The 16,606-nt window shown below is 42.8% G+C and overlaps 1 protein-coding gene across 1 annotated transcript in view; it reads left to right on the forward strand.

Annotated features, from left to right (window-relative positions):
- Positions 1–13,429, forward strand: part of LOC106932438 (leucine-rich repeat and fibronectin type-III domain-containing protein 5) — an 84,374-nt gene extending 70,945 nt beyond the window's left edge. The window contains exons 7-10 of the mRNA XM_088002638.1: positions 154–413; positions 771–1,238; positions 10,354–10,627; positions 11,645–13,429. Coding sequence (XP_087858764.1) covers positions 154–413; positions 771–1,238; positions 10,354–10,627; positions 11,645–12,523 — 1,881 coding nt within the window. The 3' untranslated portion in view covers positions 12,524–13,429. The remainder of the gene's footprint in view (positions 1–153; positions 414–770; positions 1,239–10,353; positions 10,628–11,644) is intronic.
- The last annotated feature ends 3,177 nt before the right edge of the window (positions 13,430–16,606 follow it).

A 16,606-nucleotide genomic window follows, 5' to 3' on the forward strand; every position in this document is an offset into this window, starting at 1 on the left:
GGCAGCAGAACTTTGAGTTTCTTTCTAAAACAGGATCTGTGTTTAAGCTGTTCAGGAGCAGAAGAGGCTGAACACTGAACAAATGTTGCTCGTCTCCAGTTTCTTCGGTTTTGTTTTCTGACATTTAAATGTTTCTGGCCATTGATCCTCCAGGTCCTAGCCACATCAGGGGAGATGACTCCCTCGTCGTTCGCGCTGTCGTTTGGAGGAAATCCTCTCCACTGTAACTGTGAGTTACTCTGGCTGAGGAGGCTGAAGAGGGAGGACGACCTGGAGACCTGCGCCACACCTGAGCACCTGGCTGGCCGATACTTCTGGTCCATCTCTGAGGAGGAGTTCCTCTGTGAGCCGCCGCTCATCACCAGATTCTCCCATGAGATGAGAGTCCTGGAAGGACAGAGAGTCTCTCTCAGGTACGAGCTCTGGAGCCGAGAAGAGCTGCTGACCAGCACGTCAGAAACTTTATCCAAAACCTGGATTGTAGCCTGAACGGATTCCAGATTTGGTTTCTTTAAAACTGGTCTATTTACAATTTTCACTTTCTAATTGAAGGGAAATATTTACTAAATTATCTTCATGCAACTAGAAATGATTTATGGAGTATTATTTAAAGACTTTTCCTGTTTTGGAGAAAACGTGTTCTTGATGTTCAGTCCCAGAGGGAATCGATTCATCCGACCGTTTTACTTTTATTGCTCATGTTTGATCTGCCTCAGCCTCATTCTGCTTCCTCTCTAATGAGCCCAATATCTGGTTCTGTATCACTAAAGGTGTAAGGCAAGAGGCGATCCAGAACCAGCCATTCACTGGATCTCTCCTGAAGGCAAACTGGTGTCCAACTCCTCCAGAACCTTGGTTTACAGCAACGGGACTCTGGACATCCTCATCAGCACTGTGAAAGACACGGGCTCCTTCACCTGCATCTCGTCCAACCCGGCCGGCGAAGCCCACCAGACCGTGGAGCTGGTCATAATCAAACTGCCTCACGTCTCCAACAACACCAACAACATCCAAGAACCCGATCCGGGTTCGTCAGACATTTCCACGTCGACCCGAGGCGGCGCCAACGGCAGCAACGTGACGGGCGACGTGAAGGGCGGCGTGGACAAGCGGGTGGTGACGGCCGAGGCCAGGTCGTCCACCGCGCTCATCAAGTTCAACTTCCAGAGGAACATTCCCGGCATCAGGATGTTCCAGATCCAGTACAACGGCAGCCAGGATGACTCGCTGGTTTACAGGTGAGACGACGGCGAGAAGCTTCACTGGAAACAGAACCAGTCTGAGGCTCTGGATCAGATTATCCTGGAACATCGTTACAGAAAGGAATGATCCGCTGAAACAAATCGCCTTCTAATAAACACAGAAACCCAGGAAGTGACATCAGAACCTCACACATCGTCCGGTATTTATAAAAACAAATATCAGAAAGTTTTCATCCACATGAACACGTACAACTGCAGAAATGAGCCAAACCCATAGGGGGCAGTGTAGGGCACAGCTAAAACCTGTCAACCAATCAGAAACAAGCTGGTAGTGGCGCCAGGCGGTTTGTTTATGTGGACAGATATAAAGGTTGAACCATTTTAAAACAGCATATTCAAATATAAAGTTATTAAAACAAAAGACAATGATGACGGGAAATCATATCAAAGTCATCAATATGAAGAGAAAAAGGCAGGAAGAAACGATAAAGTCGATCATTTTCATTTGTCATGTAATTAATTGATTTATTGTTTATCGCGACAGGCATATTATGAAATTCTGATTTTACCTTTGGTCTCCAGCTGGACGGTCGACACTTTCCATACGCTCAGAGTCACGCAGACCAAATCCGTCTGCAGGGGAAATGATTGCTGCAGCTAAATATTTGCTCAGGTGAAATGGGGAGATTAACAAACACAAAGAGCCTCTGCAGGGAAAAGCGCCAGAAATGATCTGCTTCCCATCTCAAGGCTGAAGCAACACGACTTCTCAGTTCACATCATCATGAGAAGGAGCAAAGTGTTGGACTGTCTGTAATGAGAGAGATCCAAACCGCAGACAGCAGAACCTGAACAAGCACAAAACATTTAGAGACGAATCCACAGCTGTTACCTTATTTTTAATCTGTGTTCATAATTCATCAGCTCCCAAACCCTCCATGGAGACGCTGGAGCCAGTGGGATTCATCCTCTGTCTCTTTCATTAGGAGAGCTTCCTCCTCTTCCTCCTCTTCCTCCTCTTCCTCCTCTTCCTCTCTCTGATGTCTCAAACCTCAAAATTTTCAGCAAATGTTTTGGATTTTTGCTTTGGTTAATGAACATAACTAATGCTTTCATGTCTTTCCTGAATTATTTTGATGAAAACTTGTGAATGAATGTTTATGGAATTTATGGGGTAAAATTAGTCAAAAATTATTAACAGCAATAATTTCACTTATTTAGCAGAAAAACATGGTTAATATGAAAGTCATATTTTCAACATGTTATTAGTTCATTTATAAATATCATTTTAGTTGATTACATATTTACTAATCTGTGAATGACTTGGTGGAGGTCAGTCAGATTGTGACTTTTTACCATTTAATCAGGCAAAAATCAGCAGGATTGCTAACAGCTAATTTACTGATGTTATCAATAAGCAGTTAATGACTAAAACCTAAGTTTTCATTGAAGTATTGGTATATTTCTATAATATCTCTATAATCTGTCTATATCTCTGTGATATTTCCATAATGCCTCCCAGCTGCTGCACATGGTGCAGACAAACGTCTGCATTTCTCTCCTCTGCATTAATCCCTCACTGCTCCGTCTCTCTGCTGCTTTCTCGTCTTTTTCCTCAATAAGAAGTCATTTGTGTGTATTTTGCATTTCTCTTGTCTTTAGATAGCAGATTGATTGCCTTTCCACACCTCTGTCAGCACAAAGAAGCATCTTATTGATCACTACACAAACAGAGAGCAGGAAAACTGGAGCAGAGAGAAAAACAGTAAATTGGAATATAAGCAGGACGACAGTGAGGTAAAGTGCTGGAACATGGAGGGAAGGAGCCTAATAGACGGGGGAAATCTGGCCCTGTTGTTGCCAACAAGGCACTTATTCTTCAGGTTCAGTGAGAGTTTATTGATCTGCCACACATTGCCGTCCTCTCCGTACTCAGCATTATTCTGCTGAGTGGGAGGAGTTCAACATGTTTCCAACTATGAATTCAATACATTTGCTCAAAGCCTCGTGAGAATCCGTCATGTCCTGCTCCTGCAGACCTGTGAGCTGTGCTGGTTGTGTTGCTGGCTTTGCAGTGAAACCTGAGCAGCCTCCCTCCTCGGCAGGGTCAGAGGTCGGCTGCAGAACAGCGGCTCACCGGGACGCGGGGCTGGCTCAGACACATGGGAGGGTACCGATACAGCGCCGCTGTTCTAACACTCGTCTTCCTGCTGAAGGATTGTGTTCAGCCCAGAGCTGGGCGGCTGCCCAGTCGGTCACACAGAGCAGCAAGCAGGTCGATACAAAAGTAAAACGCAGAACTTTGCCTCATTAAACTTCCATTTAAAAAGAGCCAATCTACACAGAAGCTCCAGTTAACAGGCCAGGACACGTCCGTCTTTCCAGCACAGACTAACAAGGAGTGTTGACCTAAACAGCACCAATCAAAGAGAAAACCTGGAGATGGCGTACGGCTGTTTCCATCTCAACCTGATTTTAACAGCTTCAGCTCCTTCCAGCTCATTTCCAGCTTTACAGGCTGGAAGCTTTTACTCATCATCAGAGAAGCTGAGCCAGAAGTTTCACAGCCGTTTTTACATTCAGGTGACAGACGGGTTAATCAGACGGGAAGTTAAAGGCTTCGTCTGAATAATGGATCAGCTTCATGGCCTGTCAGCAGCACATCACAAACGAAGCCGTTTCAGCCAGGAGCAGAAACACAAAAAGGATCAAATGCCTCCCTGGTCCACAATCAGAACAAGCAAATACATCCAGACAGAACTGATCCTTCCTCCTTCACTCTGCTCTGATTGTTTTTGACTCTTTTTTTCCTAAAATCTTCCTCTAGCGGCTGTTTTCTGCTCCAGCAGCTCCATCAAGCCACAGGGGCCGGCTGCCATTTGCTAAGTCAGAAAATAAAGTTACACATCAGGCGAATTGTGTGACCATTTTTTAAATAATGCTGCTCAACAGGGGCCTGAGGAATGGCGCCAAGCTTTAAGAAAAGGGCCTTCGTTCCCTTCCTGTAGCTAGCAGGATGTAGCTGATCCTGCAGCGCTCCCGGGAACGACGCTCAGCTCAGCTGTGCTCAGAGCATGAAAAATCAGGTCCAATTCTGATTTTATAGGACAATAAACATGCAGAAAACCCAGCAAATCAGCATTATTTTTACTGCTAGTCAGGTTTTAGATGGAGCCAAACGTGGCTGAGGTGCCTCTGAACAAAGGAATGGAGAGAACAAAAAGATTCATACGCCTCATTAGAGTTTGATAAAACATGTCAATGTATCAGTAGACAGGAAATATATTTTGTTATATGGTTTTCAGAATCATTTCCAGCAGAAGACGAATGTGCAGCAGTTAGAAAATGTAGATGCAATAAAGGTGTGAGAGTTTTCAGAGATGAGTTAGCTTCAGAAACGGTGCTGCGCTGGGCAGCTGGAGGCCTGCAGCAGAAACACCGCCTGATATCTGACATCTGCTGCATTATGAGGCCAGTAGACACTAAAACCATCAAACATTAAAAGTTCTCTGCTGCTTTTTCTGAATTCATATTAACCATAATCATCCACCTGCTTTACATCAGACCTTCACTATTAAAAAGTTCATTTAAAATCTGTTTGCATTGGCTGGACATAAACCGTCACAGTAAAAAGTTAAATTCTAGGGTTTAAAATTCAAAGATTTTTATTTTCATAATTATGTTTGACATAAATAATATTATAATTGTCTAGACATTAAAAATCAAACTTCCTCCTGTGTCGTGAAGTAGATATTAATATACTAAATAGACACAGAAACAGTTTTCTGCCTGAAAGTGACGGGCTGAACAGGCCCAGCCAGCCGGGTGGGGTTAGCGTAGCGCTGCGCTGGCTGCTGCGTTAGCTGCTGCGCTGGCTGCTGCGTTAGCAAACATTAACTATGAGGTCAGCAGCAACGGGGAAACATTAATCCTCCTCACTTTGTGCTTAGAAATCAGTTATTCCCAACCAGGCTGATTGGATTTGCTGCTAGCTTGAATGTCGTGTGTAATTGTTTAATTACTTACATGTTTAGAAAGATTAAAGAGAAGAAAATTAGATTCAGACGCTGCTGAGTGAAATGATTTATGGGATTACTGCAGTAAAACTAGAAAGGCAGTGAGAAGGTAAAGTTAGCATCTCTAAGAGGTTCAGCGCAAAGCCAAGTTTTTAAAACCAATAGCAGATTGTTAAAGTTATTTATCTGTGGAAGCTTCTTCATGTTTGAGGCTGTTTAATTTAGATGAGTTCGCTCCGCAGCAGAGACACTCGCCAGAAGCACTGAATAGTTTTCCACCAATAATTGGACAACCTACTTTCAGAAATCTGTGACCCACATTTTGGTTTCTCCTCCAGTAGAGGGATGCTGGGGAATGTTTTGCATTTTTTATCTCGGTTCATAAAAGTAGAGAATAAGCAGTAATGCTAACATGGAACTGCTGCAATCAGAAAATTAGACAAAAGCTGGTAGTTTGTGGTCTTATTCTGCTAATGCAACTTCCTGTGGATTTTACAAGAAATCATTTTATTTACCTGAAATTAGGCAAATAAAATATCAGTTTTCTCCTCGGACGCATAGAGGTGTGTGGACACAGCCGAGAAAGGAAGAGAACAGAAATATTACTCAAAATGTGTATATATATGGATCCATTTCAGCCTCCCTGAAGCCAGTGAAATATCTTCTCTGAATCTCTGAACTGCCTGAGTTTCCTCCCAGCTCTCCGGCTGCTGAGGGTGAGAGAGCAGCTCAGTTATTAGAACCTCTGACTTCTTATCACGCGGCTGCAGTTCAACCAGAAAACGTTGGTTTTTTGTCAAGTCGCCGACTTCAATGCTTTTTTTATTCCTTTCCTGGAGTAATGTGTTTGTGGCCTTCAGGCTTCGCACAATGTTTAATCAAGTGAAATGGCCCCAAATAGAACAACCCTGTATTGTGTTCACTGAATGAGCCGTTCATTTGTCTTGAGACAAAAAGCTGAGTCTGGCTCTGCAGAGAGGATCTGGAGTTGATTACTGCTGGAAGGCAAGCCTGGCATCCAGGGATGAGTGAAGGGTTGAGTTCATCACCGTGTGGCGCTGCATCAGTGATGAACGCTGGTAGAACACCGACCAGCCTGTTGGCGGACGCGGCGGCCATGACAGCTGCTGGTCGCTCTAAACGACATCCAGATGCTTCAGATGGAAAGGCAGAACTGGTTGTGCTTACCTCAACATGCAGGCAGGCATCGTCTCTGTTGTGTCTCACACACACACACACACCGCGGCTGCTCTGGGCTGAGGGCTTGGCAGAGCACAGCAGATAGATTAGTGTAATAGTGTCGGCCAAGGCAATCATCTGCCCACTGTAGGGTTCGAAATACTGGCAGCAAGATCCGACCCAGACAAAGAAATTAGGAACAATGAATGAGTCAGTTTGGATGAGATCACAAAGCTCCAGGCTCACACCATCAACAAGACGGCAAAGAAAGAAAGAAAGAAAGAAAGAAAGAAAGAAAGAAAGAAAGAAAGAAAGAAAGAAAGAAAGAAAGAAAGAAAGAAAGAAAGAAAGAAAGACAGACAGAAAGAAAGAAAGAAAGAAAGAAAGAAAGAAAGAAAGAAAGAAAGAAAGAAAGAAAGAAAGAAAGAAAGAAAGAAAGAAAGACAGACAGACAGACAGACAGACAGAAAGAAAGAAAGAAAGAAAGAAAGAAAGAAAGAAAGAAAGAAAGAAAGAAAGAAAGAAAGAAAGAAAGAAAGAAAGAAAGAAAGAAAGAAAGAAAGAAAGAAAGAAAGAAAGAAAGAAGGAAAGAAAGAAAGAAAGAAAAAGAATCTCACACAAAGGAAATGAAATGTTTTGACATGAACTATTCTGAGTTCATCAAGCAGAGAAGCAGATTTATTGTGGGTTTCCTGTGATGATGCTCAGGTCACACACTGACGCTGACGGCCTTACAAACGGCTTTACTGGTCAGACTGGTCAGACTGGACAGCGTCTCATCTGGCCTGTGTGACAGCCAGACTCATGCAGCTAATGGTTTCTTGGAGGAATGGCTTTCATTCATGTGAATACGTTGGAAAAACAGGCCAAGCAAACCAGGAAGCGTTACGCATAATTAGACTTCCAGCTCCGCCTTCGGGATCCGTAACCATAGCAACCTCAGTGACCCTTCAGGCTGGAGCTCCTTTGTCATGAAGCAACATGCTGCTGTGTTCGCTGAGCTGTTTGGCATTCGGTAAAACGAGCTTTAACATCTGGTTTCCATGACGACTGTGGTTGGTTGTAGAAACACTCCCATGCACCAGGCAGGGAAACAGTTAGTCATTTTTATGTGTTGCAGCTGTAACAGGTGTTTCCTGTAGAAGGTGCCCCTGGTCTCCGTCGGCCTGTGGAGGTTTCCTCCTGATCCCAGAAACACTTCCTGTTGGTTTTAATCTGCGTGTTCCTGTTCCTGCCACCATAACCATCAGCTAACTGCTACAATAAATACATTTCATGTATTATTTTTCTGCTACAATATCTTAAGTCTTCACTTTACAAAGTTCTGATACTTTAGCAGCTGAACTGAACCAGGTTTTGAGGATCCATTCCTGTCAAATAGATGTTAAGAATAATCTCATTTTACTTTTCATTTATCTTTTTTAAATCCAGCCCAACATGTTAATTAACTGGGTTCTGTTACATGATGCATTCACCTGCAGTTGGAAATCAGAGTTTTATTCTGGGTAACATGGAAACTCCAGCTCATAACTCTTGGCTGGCGGTTCTTGTGCTGCTGAGAAGGTAAAACATTTAAATATTAATCTTATTTTCATTTTGGAGAAAATGACGTTTCTGCATAAGTTTCACAAACAGTGATTTAAACAATCAGCAGTCAAGAATGAGGGATAATTGGAGCCTGAGATTAAAATGCGGATTGGTGCAAAAATCTGAATGTTTTCTCTCTCTGAATTTCCCAACATTTCATTTTGCAATGAAACTGCCAAAGACTGAATTATTACTCCAAACAGAAAAGTTTATGACAGACATTGTGAAATGTGCCAACAGGGCTGATGATGAGTCAGGACCAGTTCGGGTCAGCAGATGGTCAGAGTAACAGAAGAACTGAGGGCCACGGCTGATTCTGATTCTGAGTTTTATCACAATAAAACTACAAAACCTTCAACCTTCTTCTCCAAAAGCTGGTCCAGCATTCAGGACGGGAACATCTGGAGAACCAGGCTGAGGTCAAAGGTTGAGGTTTCACTCAGACTCCACTTTTGACATGTAGATTATCAAATTCAGTCCAGAGTCTTAAAGAGACAGTAACACGTTCCTGTAATTTACTTGAATCAGATATTAACTTCTACTTTACCAGCTCTGGTGTAAAAACACAAGTTCTTACAAAATGTGTCATAAAATAGAAAAGTGCTTTTTGTTTTCTTCCAGCTTGTGTTGGTCCCTGACTCAGTGGAGCCCTGGGCAAAGAGCCATAATTCACAAACCTGGATTAAATCCCATCCCTAAATGTTTTCTGGAAAACCCAGCTGAGAGCCGGACCAGTTCTGTCCAGTTCGTGGGATTTTCCATGAACATGAAGCTGAAAACGGTTGAAGCAAAAATAAATGAACTGTTAGGAAAACAACACAAACCAAAGGTTTGGTTTTGATTTTACATCATGAAACTGCAGCTCCTCGTTTCACATCTTCTGTTTCCCTGCAGGTTCTTCTCAGTGCCTGATAAAGTAAATATATCCACCAACATAATATTCACTGTTTTGTTGGTACATGTTTTAATGCATATTCAGGGATTTAAAGTTTTAATGAGTCGGTAAACACTGAGCCCAGAGAGCTGGCCTTACAGAGGTAAAAACCAGAGAGAAAAATGTTTCCCATTACTTAATGCTGACTAATGTGACAGAAGCGCTCTCATTATTACAGCCAAATGAAGCCCGCAGCCACAGCAATATTAGGCAGATTAATCTCTGTCTGTGTTGTATATAAATGTGGCCACTTGTGTGTGAGCTCGTAGGATTTAGTGACATTGGCTCCTGCCATTAACCTGCAGGCTTCAATGTCACTTTAAGTGTGTCGAGTTAAATCCGTGTTTAGCTCAGGTTCCTCGTTATGGTGATTAAAACATCGAGCAGGAAGACAGCAGTCATCTAACATTTAGATGCTCCTATTAGCATTCATGGGGTTGCACCAACACACACACACACACACACCTTACAGGATTATGCTGTTCAGCTAAGGGCACGGTGACCTACTGCTACATTTATCCTGGAGCTCTTAATACTGACCATTAAACCCCAACATGTCTCCTAACCTTCACTGAGCTCAGCTGTAAACCAGAAGCTTTAACCGGGCCGGGCGGCCGGAGAGGAGTGGAGGCCGCCCGGCCCGGCCCGGCCCGGCCCGGGCCAGCCGCCAACCAGCCGCCAACCAGCCGCCCTGCTGCATTTAATCAGAAATTTGATTAGCAATTTAATGAGGACGTTCCAGAAAGCTGACAGGCAGTTCAGAGTGAAAACTGCAGTCAGGAGAAAACCTCAGTCAGCTCTGTGTTTCCCTACATGTGCAAATAATTAAAATTTACATTTTTTAAATGATCAAGATAAACTTCATATTTTTGCAAGAATACATTTTTTAAAGTATTTTGCTAGTAGTGCTTTTTGCCACAATGTATTTCATATATTGACTGAAAACGAAATGCAGTGTGAATAAAATAAATGGGCTTGATGAGATGAGAATAATTATAAAGTGAAATTAAATTTCAAAAGTGACAAATTCATTTAGTTGGATTATAAAATAAAATAAGCCTAAATAACAGATTAAACAATAAATGTCTTGTTGACCTCATATGTGTGTTTAATCAATTAATTATCAAAATTGGTTTTTGAATTGGGTTGAAAAAAGGTTTAATTAAAAGGCAATTAATGGAGTCCAAACACTGGAGCCTCAACTTCCTGCATTACATTTTAACTTGTATGATTAATGAATCTTGGTCGATTCTCTTATTTTGTGCTGAATGTATCGATAATATGAGGCAGGTCGGCATCAAAGCGGTTCTTGGTGACGAAGCCACTCAAAGCACTAAAACCCGGTGAAAATGACTGATGTAGTGGATTCACTGTGATTTTATTAATCACAGAAACATTTATGTTGAAATGAACGTTTCCTCTCCCTCTGCTCCAGAATGATTCCTCCGTCAAGCGAGAACTTCCTGGTCAACAACCTGGCCGCGGGGACTCAGTACGACCTGTGTGTGCTGGCCATCTACGATGACGTCATCACGTCGCTAACGGCAACGCGCGTGGTGGGCTGCGTGCAGTTCACCACCGAGTCGGAGTACATGCGCTGCCACTTCATGCAGTCCCAGTTCCTCGGTGGGACGATGATCATCATCATCGGAGGGATAATCGTCGCCTCGGTGCTCGTCTTCATCATCATCCTGATGATTCGCTACAAGGTGGGTGAGGACAGGAAGACTTGTCTCACATGAGCAGAGATGAAGATGAATAAATGTGCATGTATTGGTGTAAAAGATGATTAATCCACAAAAATAAAAACTGGCAACAATCAGTTTGTGAATCTTTTCCAGCTGTGGAGGAATGATGACCCACTTATCTTTGCAGAATCTTTCTACTTCAGCCACAATGAAGTTTTTAAACAACAATGGCCTTTTTAAGTCATGCCACAGCATCGACTTTGACTAGGCCAATCTTAAGTCATGGTTTTCTTTAGCCATCCTGAGGGGAACCTGCTGGTGTGTTTTCATCATTTTCCTGCTGTTGAGGCCCGGTTGGGTCGACAGCAGAACTCATGGTTCCATTTATCACAGCAGGTCTCCCAGGCCCAGATCACCACACTGCCACCACCGTGCTTTACTGTTGCCCAGAGGCTGTTTCTGAAATGCACTTTTAGTGCAGATGGAACGAGGTGCACCGCAGCTTTTCATCTCATCTGTCGGCAGAATGGTTTTTAAAAGTTTTCAAGAAGAAATCAATTTTATTTTAATTTCTCTCTTAACACAAATAAAAGCTGTTTATTTGTTTACTTGTGTTGTTTTTAACCAGAGACTAAATGTCCTGGTAGAACATATTTACAGACAAAAAGGGTTTTTTATTTGAAATGTAGAATCTACATATTTTTGTACAGATTTGTGTTGTTCTTTCAGCAAATGGTCATTTTAATCTTTCTTCTGCAATAAATGATTAATAGATTGATTCATCAGGATTAATCCCATTAATGCTTTCAGTCCTAGATGAAAATAAAATCCACTACATGAATCATTTTATCCAGAAAGGCTCTGTGGCTGCAGCTGCTTTGGTTGCATTTTGACAACAGATTAATCCCGATGTTGGAGTGTAAAATATTATGATGAAATATAACGTGCAGATTGTTTTAACTGACCTTAATTTAATAAAAGTGTCACTAAAGCTCTTCCAGAGGCTAAAACCTTTTTTCCTTCCATTTTACTCCTCAGGTTTGTAACCCTGGTGAAGGTGGCAAAGGCGTTTCCATGTCGATGACCAACGTCCACTCGCAGACCAACGGGCAGCAGTCACATGGCTGCGCCGTCACTCCCAGCTCCTCTAAACACGGATCAGTTGGGTTGGATGATTTGTCTGCAGGCTTAAAGAAAAAGAGCGGCGCGGTGGTGGCGGTGGGACCCGGGGAGAAGGACGCGCTCACTCAGTCGTCTGACTGCTCCACAGCCACGTCTGTCCTGAGCCCGAGCTGGGCGGCGCGGAGCCCCACGGCCGGCGGTGAAGACCGGGACAAAGTGGCTGAGCAGAGACCTCTGACTGGCGTCGGGTCGCCCACCGCCCCCTCCGGGTCCCTGCACAAGTCCAAGAGGAAGCCGGCTCCCGTTCAGCCCGAGAGCCGCCCGCCGCCCTCCTCTCCTCGCCCTCTGCCCTCTTCTACCCCGTCCTCCGCCCCGCTGGAGAACCTCAACACCAACCGCAACAACTCCACCAGTCTCAACAAAACCCCGCCGCCTCCCTTCGTCCCCTCGCCGTTCTCCGGGCCCCTGTTGGCCCCCAGCCCGGTTCCTTCCATGCGGTTCAGAGAAACGCCTGTCCTGCGCCGGGCTCCTCGCGCCGTCTCCTCCTCTGCTAAATACCAGACTCTCCCCACGGAGGAGGGAGGCCGGAGCAGGGCGAGGAGGAGGTACTCGCTCAGCGAAGAAGGCGCAAAAACTCAGTCGCCCCATCAGAGGCCCGGAGGGGCCAAGCTGGGCCGCGTGATGCGGAACAAACGGAGCCAGTCCATGAGCGGGATGCTGCCGTCTAAAGAGGAGGACGGCGACTCGGAGAGAGGGCGCTGCAAGTCGGACTGGTTCTTAGAAAGCACAGTTTGAACTGAACCGTCACAGGAACTCTGGTTCCCTCGTGTTGTTGAGCTGTTTGTGTGTCTGCGGTGCGTCTGGGTTTGTTTTTCCACATGAAGAGCCGGTCAGCCTCTGAATCAGTTCTCAGTTTGTTTTCACGTTTGAATTGTGTTTTTATGTGTTTGATTTGATTGAACATGTTTTCCGGATGAAAGTTTTTTACCTCTTTCTTTTCATCTTGTTTCTCGTATTCTGTTTACGGTTTTGTTCTCCACCTTGACATTATCCTTTGGTAAATGGATAACATGCCTTGTCTCGTAGCGTTGGAATTGTCTTACTGGATCCACTTTATAGCACAAAAGAACAAAAACAAGACAATGAGCTTGCCACGTCATTTCTGAATTCACACTCACCTTATCTGAAAGCACCACAAAAGGGAAATTAATAAAGGGAAAGAAGATGAAGAACCCTGCAGCAAGAAGAAAAGCACATCATTTTAACAGTTGCACACTTGCATACAGTATGCACCCATTTTGTGGCAAGAGAACAGCAGTCGGTGCCTTCTTTTGCACTAGCAGACCCTCCCTGGCAGTAACTGGATCTGGATTTATGACTTCAGCTCCGGAGGAACCGGACACCACTAAGGAAGAGACGGATTTCACACATAGCCTTTCTTACCTAATGGGGAGTTCTGACATTTTCTTGACATATAAAGACAAGAAGTAACAAACAGACGAACATTTTAATGGACCACTTATGAAATTGTTATTTTTAAACATGAGAAGAAAAAGAAAACGTGAATATCTTGTGAGCTTTTCACTGACATTGGTTTACTTCAGCCTGTGTTGGTCACCAGCTCCCAGAAAGCTTCTGTACAGAAAAAGACAACATGTACCGTGTTGTTATGTTGTGTAAAATAAAACGGTTAAAACTAAAGGTTTTCATCTGTTATTTGGCTTTTTTAGTTTATATCCCTCAAACAGAGGAAGCACATGGCAACAGTGGAGAGGAACAATCATTCAGCAGGAACAGCAGAATCTGAGCAGACAGACACAAAACAACTAAACCTTTTACCATCGAGCTTTGTGGCAGAACTCTGACTCCGTTAACACAGTTTGATCCTGATTGGTCTTTATTCTGATGCTGGAGGTCCAGTAATCTGAGCTGCTGCAGGAAGACGCTCGTCTTCATGGAGGAGTCGATGCCGGACGCAGGCAACTGGTCCTCAATTCAACAAAACCTCAAAGGAGGAACCTTCTGTGTCTTCAAATGATCTCTGAAATGAACAGAGGGAACCAGAACCCGGTTCATTCAGCTGAACTGGACTCTGGTTTCCTCCACAGAAACATAAAGACTGTCTTGTTTTCGGTGGACGGTGGATCATGTAACGTTTTTCCCTTCTTAAAGAAAACAGCTTTTTATAATTTCTCTGTTTATTTTTGGCTGATATTAACATTTATTTTCTAATTTGAATCATTTCAGTGCAATAAAAGGCAACAACAGAATAAATCTATCAGGGAGAATTTAAATCAGTTCATCCTGACTCTCACAGTCTGCAGCTCATATGCGTCTGTCATGTTGGTCCAGATGGTTCTGTTAGCAGGCGCCGTTGGGCCCGGTCCGGCCCGGTCCGGGGGAAGTCACTATCATTTAACTTCAGCACAGAAAATTGATTCAGTGTGCAATTAAATCTTTGCAAACGGTTTGACATGAAACACTTCTGACAGCCGATTGCAAATGGCCGCCCTGACTTTAATTATCAGCCCAGATCTCATGAAGCAAACTAAGTTGACAGAAATGATGGCGGACAAGAACGGACTTCTGAGCATATTAAAGGTTATGTTTTCTAATAGTTACTGATTTTCAGTGAAGTGTCTTTGGTTTAATTTGTGTGTAAAGTAAAATGTTTCACCCTCAGAGAGTCGGAACCAAACCCAATTCCCAGAATGCCCCTGCTGCCGTGTCGCTGATGATGCTAGCAGACATTCTGTGAATGTGGAAACAGGAACCTGAGTCGCATGCGAGAAGATTAGAGCGGAAACACAACACCTTCCCACAATGCTCCTTGTTTAACTTGGTAAGAGCTCCAGTCTCATTGAGCAGGAGGAGCGTCCTTCCTCTCCACGCCGACAGCTTCTCTCCGACCTTCCAGTGCCTTTCTTAAGCCGTAAATGCTTCATAGTAAGAAGCTTTATGGCAGAATATCCCTCCACACATTCTCCCTCATTTCTCCTCCCATTACATCCTTTTCTTCATCCTCCTGCCTCACTGCATTTCTCAATTTCTTTCACAATTGGGGATTTAGAAACTTTAGTACACAGAGACTTTGCAGCAATAAAAGCAGCTTAGAAATAATGATCTGGTGTATTTGTCGTTTGCTCAAAATGGATCATTTATTCAGTCAGAATGAAAAGTCCTGACATCCTTATGAAGAGAGAAATGGCTGTAAAGTTTTCATGATGAGCGCTGGGGACGAGTTTCACTGCAAGGAAAAGATCATTTCAGCCGTCAGCATCTGAAATCCACAGATAAAACCGAAGTTAGTAGACGAACCGGAGGTCACGTTTTGGTTCACATCAAAGTCAGTGATTCTTGAGAATAGGGACAAAACAGGTCCTATGGATAAAGCATGAAATTTGAATAAAATATACACAAAATATATTTTTTTTCAAATATCTAACTAAACTAACCTGGGTCATGTGAGCACAACAATGTATATTTTTCTTTTTTTTTGCTGAATATTTTTTTATTTTAAACATTGTAGTCGGTGGATGATGCCTGTAAAAGCCCTTGTCCAGGAGCAGAACTCAATACATTCTTATAGTTTAAAACAATTAAAGAAATACTAAAATTATATGTTATGACAATTAAGTATAAGTAGTCATATAAATAATTATAAAAGTATCGATAAATTGAATTAAAAATAATTTTTAGATATTTTCCAACTCCGTTGAAATTTGTCCTTAGTTTTTATCAACACCGTCAGAAATGAAAAGAATGTAAAAAAAATCAGGCATTATTGGGGGGCACCAGAACTTCTGAGGACCCCATGACGTTGTCTTTTCTCTTCCTTTGCTAGGAGGGCTAGTTAGCTCCGGTTAGCTTAAGTTATTCTTTAGTTTTTTCTTCTGTTTTATTCCTAAGTTGTTTGTCACAACCATGATGTGTCAACTCCATAACTGACAATTTACAAAACTTTGATGAAATTTTGTGAAATAAAAGCTTAATTTTGGTATAATGTAAAGATTTCATGGACCTGATGAGCTACAATATGGCCTCCTTCAGAATAACATCATATAAATTGAGGTAGTTTGGCATTTCGTCAACTCCGTCAGATGTCAACTCCGTCAGAGTTTTTCTGACTCTTTCAGTGAAATTGTTGTCAAATCTCACTTAATTGTGCAACTAATTCATTTTAATGTATTTTACATGAATTGCATTACTTCACATGTACCAAGTTTTTCATTTTACTCACTAGTTTGTCACCACCTTCAGTTCTGTGTCAACTCCGTCATGCACTGTCAACTCCATCAGATGGACTTTTTCTTGTTTTTTGTTTTAAATAATATTTATTTTATTTCTTGAGAAGCATTTGTCTGTAAATTGAGTAAAAATATCACTAATGGGGTATTTTAAAAATCATTTTAGATTTATTTTTGTCAGATGGTGATGACAAAGTTTTGGGTCAGGTCGATTAAAAATGTAATTTTTTTTTTAAAATTCGCAACTGGGAGCCTGTACCTTAGCATCTTCATATTTTCTAAACATTATTTGTCATATTTGCATACATAAGGTTGAGAAATAATAAAAAAAAAATATGGGAAAATTAAAACCCATTTTGTCCCTATTCTCAAGAATCACGTTCACAACGTCCCAGACGGACCGGACCTTCAGGAAACAGACCGGACTTTAAGACAAACGGACCGGACCTTCAGGAAACGGACCGGACTTTAAGACAGACGGATCGGATATTCAGTAAACGGACCGGACTTTTAAGACAGACGGACCGGACCTTCAGGAAACGGACCGGACCTTCAGGAAACGGACCGGACTTTAAGACAAACGGACCGGATATTCAGTAAACGGACCGGACTTTAAGACAGACGGACCGGA

Source organism: Poecilia mexicana, unplaced genomic scaffold (assembly GCF_051168715.1).
Source record: "Poecilia mexicana isolate PSO_F unplaced genomic scaffold, ASM5116871v1 scaffold_22, whole genome shotgun sequence".
NCBI lineage: Eukaryota > Metazoa > Chordata > Actinopteri > Cyprinodontiformes > Poeciliidae > Poecilia > Poecilia mexicana.